The sequence below is a fragment of the Pygocentrus nattereri genome, chromosome 23 (genome assembly GCF_015220715.1).
Source record: "Pygocentrus nattereri isolate fPygNat1 chromosome 23, fPygNat1.pri, whole genome shotgun sequence".
NCBI lineage: Eukaryota > Metazoa > Chordata > Actinopteri > Characiformes > Serrasalmidae > Pygocentrus > Pygocentrus nattereri.
Genome location: NC_051233.1, coordinates 34,241,472 through 34,252,150, shown reverse-complemented (window position 1 = coordinate 34,252,150; position 10,679 = coordinate 34,241,472). Strand labels below are relative to the sequence as shown.

Here is a 10,679-nt window from a genome sequence, read left to right as displayed (position 1 = left end):
AGTGTTACAGTGCTACAGCTGTAAGCCGTTTGTGTTACAGTGCAACAGGTTTAAAGCGTTAAGTGTTACAGTGCTACAGCCATAAAGCGGTACAATGTTACAGAACTACAGCCGTAAAGCGTTAGTGTTACAGCACTACAGCTGCAAAGCATTAGTGTTACAGTGCTACAGCCATAAAGTGTTACAGTGTTACAGAACTACAGCTGCAAAGCATTAGTGTTACAGTGCTATCGCCGTAAAGTGTTATAGTGCTACAGCCGTAAAGCGTTACAGTGTTACAGAGCTACAGCCGCAAAGCGTTAGTGTTACAGAGCTACAGCCACAAAGCGTTAGTGTTACAGTGCTACAGCCACAAAGCGTTAGTGTTACAGTGCTACAGCCATAAAGGGTTACATTGATGCAGCCATAAAGCATTACAGTGTTACAGAACTACGGCCGCAATGCATTAGTGTTACAGTGCTATCGCCGTAAAGTGTTACAGAGCAACAGCCATAAAGATTTAGTGCTACAGCCGTAAAGCGTTACGTTACAGTGCTACAGCCATAAAGGGTTAGTGCTGCAGCCGTGAAGCATTACAGCATTACAGAACTACAGCCTTGCAGCGTATGCATTTCCCTAAAGTGTTGTTGATCATCATTTTCCACACTCTCCATTGTTACCATGGTGGCTGCTCAATGACACTTTCAGAAAGTGCAGTGTTGCAATGCAATGACTGTCCAGACCGTCCAGACTGCCCAGACCGTGTCACTCAGCTAAGACTGGCTTTTTATTTATTTTTGTTTTACAGCCACCAGCTCAACCTCCTCCAATCATATGATGCTGCCAGCACTGAGAGGGTGAAGACCAGAACAGACAACCCTGGATACTCCTGTACACACTGTGACTGAAATGAGAAGAATCATATATAAAAAGATGGAAATGAACATTATCTGAGGGGTAAATTTGTTTTTTAAATATATGCAAATTCATGCGCACTTTAGTATCTCATCTGAATGATGCCACAGCCATCCGTAAGTGTGAGTCTAAGAGGTCATGACTGTCCCCTCTCTGTCCATCTGGGTGAATCCATTACAGAATTAGCAGTTAGCTTGGTCACATCATGTGATAAAGATGCTAAATATGTTAATGAAATTAATGTTTCAAAACATACCTCCATTCACAGCCCATATTACACAGAAATGAACTCATTTATATACATCCACCAACTTCAGCCCCACCCATTCCATTATGAGGAGTGCATGGAAGAGTAAAACGGGGCGGCACGGTGGCGTGGTGTCGGTGGCTGTCGCCTCACAGCGAGGAGGGCCTGGGTTCGATTCCCCGGCTGGGCGACCAGGGTCCTCTCTGTGTGGAGTCTGCATGTTCTCCCCGTGTCTGTGTGGGTTTCCTCCGGGTTCTCCGGTTTCCTCCCACAGTCCAAAGACATGCAGTCAGGCCAGTTGGACGTGCTAAATTACCCCTGGGTGTGAGTGACTGTCTGTGTCTGCCCTGCGATGGACTGGCGACCTGTCCAGGGTGTGTCCTGCCTTCCACCCGAAGACTGCTGGGATGGGCTCCAGCACCCCCCCGCGACCCTGACGGAGAAGCAGCTTAGAAAATGGATGGATGGAAGAGTAAAACTGTAAAACAGACTATTTTTAACATGAAACAACACAAATGTACACGGAGACTCATTTCTGACACAGATATGGCCATAAAGTAAATCATAATAAGAAGGAAATGTTCTCATGATTATGAGACATTAAGTCATGATTACAGGAAAACAAGTCACTATTATGAGATACTAACTCATAATTATTTGATACCCAGTCATAACGATCACATAATCGTGTAAATGATAAGTCTGAGGTTGTAAGTACGTAGTAATTAGATTAGATTTCATAATCATGTGTATTCTAATAAACACTGAGCCATGGAAAGTTTGTTCTCAGTCTCGGTCGGGTCTCCTGCGCTCTCTGGACTCATCGCTCCTGTTCGCTCGTTTGCTGCACCAGTCTGTGCTGATTTTATCAGACTTCAGGGGTAAAAAGTGCTGATGCAGAACTGCTGTTTATTTCATTCACACATCCTGGAGCTGATGTGGTTTTGTGTTCTAACCACAGGAGGGGAAAACGCGAGCTCATCAGCTGTGGCCTGCGCTGTGCACCATCTTACAGGGCTACGCTCAGCGCTGATCTGGAGCAGCCAGCTGAACTAACCTGGGCTTGTTCCGTACGAACGGCAGCGCTTTCCATGCGACTCCGGTACGTCAGGGAGCGGTTAAACATTCAGTTCAGTCTAAACGCAGCAGCAGCTGCAGGAGCCAGAATTAGCTGCATTTAAGGCGACCAGATTTCTGAAATTAATACTGGGGACAGTTTCCAGGACCTTATTATTCCAGATTTTCCACTATTTCCCATCATCAACATTCCATATAAACTCAGATGACTCATGTAGGTTCTCTGGTGGTTCTGGATGGTAAATAAATTTGCTAAATTTCCTCCGGGATCCATTAAGTCTATCTATCTACACTATATTTCCAGAAGTATTCGGTCATCTGGCTTCACTCACGTATGAACTTGAGTGAATCCCATTCTTAATCCATAGGGTTTAATATGATGTCGGCCCACCCTTTGCAGCTATAACAGCTTCAGCTCTTCTGGGAAGGCTTTCCACAAGGGTTAGGAGTGTTTATGGGAATTTTTGACCGTTCTTCCAGAAGAGCATTTGTTAGGTCAGACGCTGATGTTGGACGAGAAGGCCTGGCTCACAGTCTCCGCTCTAATTCATCCCAAAGGTGCTCTATGGGGTTGAGGTCAGGACTCTGTGCAGGCCAGTCAAGTTCTTCCACACCAAACTGGCTCATCCGTGTCTTTATGGACCTGCTTTGTGCACTGGTGTGCAGCCATGTTGGAACAGGAAGGGGCCGTCCCCAAACTGTTCCCACAAAGTTGGAGCGTGAAATTGTCCAAAATCTCTTGGTGCTGAAGCTTTAAGAGTTCCTTTCACTGGAACTAGGGGCCGAGCCCAACTCCTGAAAAACAGCCCCACACCATGATCCCCCCTCCACCAAACTTTACCCTCAGCACAATGCAGTCAGACAAGTACCGTCTCCTGGCAACCGCCAAACCCAGACTCGTCCATCAGATTCCCAGACGGAGAAGCGTGATTGGTCACTCCAGAGAACACGTCTCCACTGCTCTAGAGTCCAGTGGCGGCGCTTTACTCCACTGCATTCCACGCTTTGCACTGCGCTTGGTGATGTAAGGCTTGGATGCAGCTGCTCAGCCATGGAAACCCATTCCATGAAGCTCTCTACGCTGTTCTTGAGCTGATCTGAAGGCCACATGAAGTTTGGAGGTCTGTAGTGATTGACTCTGCAGAAAGTCGGTGACCTCTGTGCACTATGCCCCTCAGCATCCGCTGACCGCTCTGTCATTTTACGTGGCCGACCACTTCATGGCTGAGTTGCTGTCGTTCCCAATCACTTCCACTTTGTTATAATCCCACTGACAGTGGACTGTGGAATATTTAGTAGTGAGGAAATTTCACGACTGGACTTGCTGCACAGGTGGCGTCCGATCACGGCACCACGCTGGAACTCACTGAGCTCCTGAGAGTGACCCATTCTTTCACTAATGTCTGTAGAAGCAGTCTGCAGGCCTAGGGGCTCGGCTTTATACACCTGTGGCCACGGAAGTGACTGGAACACCGGAATTCAGTGATCTGGATGGGGGAGTGAAAACTTTTGGAAATATAGTGTATATACTGTACCACTCTGTTTACATCTTAACCAGTTACTTACACAGAAATTTGGGAAAATCGGTGGAGTTCCCCTTTAAGTCGTCTTTTCACTCAGCATTGATTTTGTTTCTAAGGCAGAAACTACGCTGTGTGAAAGAGATTTGGTGGGAAAGGTTCTCCTGGTTGATGGGCATCGTGTTCCTTCTACGCTCCAATAAGACCAGGAGGACACGCTCCACTGACATTCCCCCTGCAGCCTCTGAAGTCACGGCTGGGAACTTAATGATTACCCACCATTAATCACTGATCTATCAATGATCTATCATATATCACTCTCAGTTAAGTGAGCTGGAGGGCCTCCTTTATTCAAACTCGAGGGAAATAAATGTTCCCTTTCCTAGAAAACTCCACCAACTTTCCAAAATTTCTCATAATTAGCTGGTTAAGCCTTTCTGAGTGATTTGGTGTGAAACTCTCTGTTCTAGATAATCTTACTGAGTCAGAACCATTCACAGTGGTGGTGATAGGAACCAGACGTCCCCCTCTAAAAGCTCCTCACAGTGGTGGTGATGGGAACCAGACGTCCCCTCTAAAAGCTCCTCACAGTGGTGGTGATAGGAACCAGACCTCCCTCTAAAAGCTCCTCACAGAAAGTTCCTACATGAACTGGTTCTGAATTCACTGCCTGATGACTGAGACGCTGTTTTATGAGAGTTTAGAGAACTTCAACTCCATTCATGGTGGAGGGAGACATGCAGGGCGCTGTGCGGCAAAATAGTCCCCAAAGAAAACTCATTATTCCAGATTTTCCACTGTTTTCCATCATCAACATTCCATATAAGCTGAGAAGACTCGTGTAGGTTCTCTGGTGGTTCTGGATGGTAAATAAAGTGTCTATATCTGTGTTGTTGTCACGGAGACGCCTGGTTCCCATCACCACCACTGTAAAGACGTCAGAACCGTTTCACACCAAACCCTCTGAGTTAGGGGGCAGATTTCAGAACAAACAGTGGAATTTTCCTTTAAGTGCTGTGTAACTTTTTTGTGGCTCAGACACTCCAACAAAATATCATCCATAAATGATTCCAAAGGTGAAAAACATAATTCGTATATATATAAACTGATAAAAGTTGCCTTCACCGCAAACTCACTCAGATATTTGTGTTTTCATGTAGTTGGTGAGAACCTCCGGCTGGTGAATCACATTCCGTATCAGGAGAAACCGCGTCATTAATAAGGATCAGAGAAATGACCAGCGTCTTCTGCGTCAGTGGTGAAAATTGAATATTTATTGAACGGATTTGCTTGGAGTTGCCGCTGCTGCTGTGAGACGATCCAGCTGTTGAGAGGCTCTGTCCCCTTGTCTGATTATTTACTGCAATGTTCATGTTTCATCTGACACTCAAACATCTGCTGTGGCTCTTACTTTCTAGCGTCTGCTGGTTGTTTATACACTGTTTGTGATCCAACTGCACATATACACTCAGGTCCCCGTCTAAATCCTCTGGGGTCCACAAATTCCCCCCATGCAGCAAATCCTCTGTCTCTGTATATTTGTGATGATCCAGCTCAGAAATCCAGTTCAAACCCTTCCTGAACCCGTAGCCGCCCTTTCTATTCCATCTCATCACGAGATCCTACGAGACTCACATCTGGAGTTATGAGCCTATGAAGAAGGGCTGAGATACACGTCACCTGCCTCTCACAGTGTGGAGCTGCTGGATTCGTGTGTCCATCTACATTCTGTGTGAAACTGACCGACGGACACTCAGGAGATCACTAAGGACTGACCGCCACGCCGGAGACCCTTCGTTCTTCATTCAGTCCACATCGGAGACTCAGAGTTTCCAGCTGCTGAAGCTGCTGCGGCAGGTTTGCAAAGTAGTGATGAAGATAACGATATGAAACATATGAGGACTGTGTTCTATGAAGAACCTTTAGAGAACCTTAGTTTAAGAGGAGATGGACAGATGGAGACGGACAGATGGAGAAAATGCTGAACTAAACTGAAATGTTTTGAGACTAGTCGACTAGTCAGTCGAGACTAGACGGGCCTTGTTTGGTCTGGGGGTCCGGACTTTGGTCACCTGACTTTGGACCCCCAGCATGTCTCGGCTCGGCAGGCAGACCAGAAAACTGCTGAATAAAGAACCGTAATTTTATCCTTTCTAACTTACATTATTTGACTTTAGTGCAGCCAATCAGATTCCAGCTTCGTCTATTAAAACAATAAAAACTACTTTAGCAACAGCTCGCAGCCAACTAACCAACTAGCAGATAACACGGAGAAATCTGATTGGCCGTATCTCAGAGAGGGCGGAGAACAGCAGGAAACAAAACACACCAGAAATAAACAAAAGCAAAACCTTTAATTACAAACAGCAAAAACAGAAAACAGAGCCAGCGCCGTGAGCACAGCTACAGAATAACACAACCGGTGAAGAGGGAAGAGAAAAACAGAATGAAGTTCAGTCCCAACTCCACCCAACTCCACCCAACTCCACCCAACTCTACTTGACGTATTTCTCCATGAACTTCTTGTGAAACTCTGAGCGCAGCGTGTCGTTAATGAAGCGTTTCTCTTTACGGGACTCATCGACTCCTTTAGCGCAGTTCTTAAACACCACGTCATCATCCCACCTGCAAACACACACACACACACACACGCTTTAGTACGAGGGAGGGAGTAAGTGTGAACTCATCGTGCCCCACTGTAACCCGGGTCTTTGAGAAAAGGCTAAATTAACGAGGTTACTGTTGTAATTATTACTATTGCTTTAGTTACACTGTGAGGTCCAGATGTTCTCATAGTGACAACGTGGGATTTTGTAAAAGGGAGGACTTTTTGTTTTCACCACAATAATCAAAGCTAGAAGAGCAGAGAGGCTCTGCGTTTAGGGCACAGAGGTTCAGGCTAGAGTTTAGTGTAATACACGGGAAATCAGTGGAGGTCCTCATAAGTATGTAGGATGGACCAGGAACGCTAGTGCACTGGTTTGCGATATGTAGAATAGACCGGGAATGCTGGCGGATCGGTTCGTGGTATGTAGGATGGACCAGGAACGCTGGTGCACTGGTTTGCGATATGTAGAATAGACCGGGAACGCTGGCGGATCGGTTTGTGGTATGTAGGATAGACCGGGAGTGCTAGTGCATTGGTTTGCGATATGGAATGGACCGGGAATGCTGGCGGATCGGTTTGTGGTATGTAGGATAGACCGGGAATGCTAGTGCATTGGTTTGCGATATGGAATGGACCGGGAACGCTGGCGGATCGGTTGTAGTTATACACACACTGCTTACAGCAGGAGCACGAAACCTATAAGATTCACCGCATCACTCTGACCTGTTAATGCTGAGTGTGTGTGTGTACCTGCGTTTCACTCTGAAGCTGTTCTGGCTCTGTGTGTGTGTACCTGTGTGTACCTGTGTGTGTGTACCTGCGTTTCACTCTGAAGCTGTTCTGGGTCTGCGTGTGCAGCTGCTGCTGCTGCTGCTGCTGCTGCTGCTGTCCTGCGAGGTTCAGCAGAGGATTCCCACTCAGAATGTTCTCCATCCTGATTCGCTCCTCTTCAGCCTTCTGCTCTCGCTCCTAACACGCAGACACGCACGCAGACACGCACGCACGCACGCAGACAGACACACGCAGGCAGACACACACACACACACGCAGGCAGACACACACACACACACGCAGGCAGACACACACACACACACGCAGGCAGACACACGCAGGCAGGCACACGCAGGCAGGCACACGCAGGCAGGCACACGCAGGCAGACAGACACACACGCAGGCAGACACACACACACGCAGGCAGGCACACGCAGGCAGGCAGGCAGGCACACGCAGGCAGGCAGACACACACACGCAGGCAGACAGACACACACACGCAGGCAGACAGACACACACACAGGCAGGCACACACACGCAGGCAGACAGACACACACGCAGGCAGACAGACACACACGCAGGCAGACAGACACACACGCAGGCAGACACACACACGCAGGCAGACAGACACACACACGCAGGCAGGCACACACGCGCAGGCAGGCACACACGCGCAGGCAGGCACACACGCGCAGGCAGACACACGCGCAGGCAGACACACGCGCAGGCAGGCACACACGCGCAGGCAGGCACACACGCGCAGGCAGGCACACACGCGCAGGCAGACACACGCGCAGGCAGACACACGCGCAGGCAGACACACGCGCAGGCAGACACGCAGGCACAAAATGTTTTTGTTGTTCTTATTTACCAAAAACAGAATTTATTTTTATACAAATCTTACATTAGAGAGGGCTTTTGGTTACTGTACCTTTAAATCTGATATATAAATGATAACTGCTGTAGCTGAACAGGTGGGGCTAAACTGCTGTAGCTGAACAGGTGGGGCTAAACTGCTGTAGCTGAACAGGTGGGGCCTAATGACACTCACCTTCCTCTCCTGCTCCTCTGCTCGCTCCTTCTTGATCTTGTCCAGTTCGGCCAGCAGGGCGGCGGTGTCGTCATCACTGTCAGAGTCGGAGTCCGAATCGTCTTCATCCTGAAACAGACATTCAGACTCAGAACCTCAGTGGAGAGCAGTGGCCAGCTCCGGTCCTGACACCTGACCCAGATCACCCAGAGTTCAAAGTGGGCCGGTCCTGTGGTCACCGGACCGTCCGGCTCAGTCAACCAGCCTCCAGAAAAATCACCAAGTTTAGCTGTTCAGATCTAGAGGTACTAGACAGAACTGCTTTATCTCAGAACCTACAAAAGTGTGGAACCCGTAAACCCGTAAACCAAGGGCTCCCAGTCCTGGACCTTTTTCTCCGCACACCCGACTGAGCCCACCAGGCTCGTCTTAACCAGTTCAGAATCAGGTGCGTCTGTGTGCCTCTCCCGCGCTCTCTCTCTCTCCCACTCTCGCTCTCTCTCCCTCTCCCGCTCGCTCTCCCTCCCACTCTCGCTCGCTCTCCCTCCCACTCTCGCTCTCCCTCCCACTCTCGCTCGCTCTCCCTCCCACTCTCGCTCTCCCTCTCCCACTCTTGATCGCTCTCCCTCTCCCTCTCGCTCTCCCTCTCCCTCTCGCTCTCCCTCTCGCTCTCCCTCTCCCACTCTCGATCGCTCTCTCTCCCTCTCCCGCTCTCTCGCTCTCTCTCCCTCGCTCTCTCGATCGCTCTCTCTCCCTCTCCCACTCTCGATCGCTCTCTCTCCCTCTCCCCCTCTCGATCGCTCTCTCTCCCTCTCCCACTCTCGATCGCTCTCTCTCCCTCTCCCACTCTCGATCGCTCTCCCTCTCCCTCTCCCTCGATCGCTCTCCCTCTCCCGCTCTCTCTCCCTCGCTCTCTCGATCGCTCTCTCTCCCTCTCCCCCTCTCGATCGCTCTCTCTCCCACTCTCGATCGCTCTCTCTCCCACTCTCGATCGCTCTCTCTCCCTCTCCCACTCTCGATCGCTCTCTCTCCCTCTCCCACTCTCGATCGCTCTCTCTCTCCCTCCCACTCTCGCTCGCTCTCCCTCTCCCTCCCACTCTCGCTCGCTCTCCCTCCCACTCTCGCTCGCTCTCCCTCCCACTCTCGCTCGCTCTCCCTCCCACTCTCCCTCCCCCTCTCCCTCCCCCTCTCCCTCCCCCTCTCCCTCTCCCTCTCCCTCTCCCTCTCCCTCTCCCTCTCGCTCTCCCTCTCGCTCTCCCTCTCCCTCTCGCTCTCCCACTCTCGATCGCTCTCTCTCTCTCTCCCTCGCTCTCTCTCCCTCTCCCACTCTCGATCGCTCTCTCTCTCTCTCCCTCGCTCTCTCTCCCTCTCCCACTCTCGATCGCTCTCCCTCTCCCTCTCCCTCGATCGCTCTCCCTCTGCCTCTCGCTCTCCCTCGCTCTCTCGATCGCTCTCTCTCCCACTCTCGATCGCTCTCTCTCCCTCTCCCACTCTCGATCGCTCTCTCTCCCACTCTCGATCGCTCTCTCTCCCTCTCCCACTCTCGATCGCTCTCTCTCCCTCTCCCACTCTCGATCGCTCTCTCTCTCCCTCCCACTCTCGCTCGCTCTCCCTCTCCCTCCCACTCTCGCTCGCTCTCCCTCCCACTCTCGCTCGCTCTCCCTCTCCCTCTCCCTCTCCCTCCCCCTCCCCCTCTCCCTCCCCCTCCCCCTCTCCCTCTCCCTCTCCCTCTCCCTCTCCCTCTCGCTCTCCCTCTCCCTCTCCCTCTCCCTCTCCCACTCTCGATCGCTCTCTCTCTCTCTCCCTCGCTCTCTCTCCCTCTCCCACTCTCGATCGCTCTCTCTCTCTCTCCCTCGCTCTCTCTCCCTCTCCCACTCTCGATCGCTCTCCCTCTCCCTCTCCCTCGATCGCTCTCCCTCTCCCGCTCTCTCTCCCTCGCTCTCTCGATCGCTCTCTCTCCCTCTCCCCCTCTCGATCGCTCTCTCTCCCACTCTCGATCGCTCTCTCTCCCACTCTCGATCGCTCTCTCTCCCACTCTCGATCGCTCTCTCTCTCCCTCTCCCTCTCTCGATCGCTCTCCCTCCCACTCTCGCTCGCTCTCCCTCCCACTCTCGCTCGCTCTCCCTCCCACTCTCGCTCGCTCTCCCTCTCCCTCTCCCTCTCCCTCTCCCACTCTCGATCGCTCTCTCTCTCTCTCCCTCTCCCTCGCTCTCGATCGCTCTCCCTCTCCCGCTCTCTCGCTCTCGATCGCTCTCTCTCCCTCTCCCCCTCTCGATCGCTCTCTCTCCCTCTCCCCCTCTCGATCGCTCTCTCTCCCTCTCCCCCTCTCGATCGCTCTCTCTCTCCCTCTCCCCCTCTCGATCGCTCTCTCTCTCTCTCTCCCTCTCCCTCGCTCTCGATCGCTCTCCCTCTCCCGCTCTCTCGCTCTCTCGCTCTCGATCGCTCTCTCCCTCGCTCTCTCGATCGCTCTCTCTCCCTCGCTCTCTCGATCGCTCTCTCTCCCTCGCTCTCTCGATCGCTCTCTCTCCCTCT

At 51.2% G+C, this 10,679-nt stretch overlaps 1 protein-coding gene across 1 annotated transcript in view; it reads right to left on the bottom strand.

The window, feature by feature from the left end:
- Positions 1–6,073: 6,073 nt before the first annotated feature.
- cwc15 (CWC15 spliceosome associated protein homolog) overlaps positions 6,074–10,679 on the bottom strand; it is an 8,642-nt gene continuing 4,036 nt past the window's right edge. The window contains exons 5-7 of the mRNA XM_037533416.1: positions 8,169–8,276; positions 7,164–7,315; positions 6,074–6,363 (exon numbers count right to left, since the gene is read on the bottom strand). Coding sequence (XP_037389313.1) covers positions 6,234–6,363; positions 7,164–7,315; positions 8,169–8,276 — 390 coding nt within the window. The 3' untranslated portion in view covers positions 6,074–6,233. The remainder of the gene's footprint in view (positions 6,364–7,163; positions 7,316–8,168; positions 8,277–10,679) is intronic.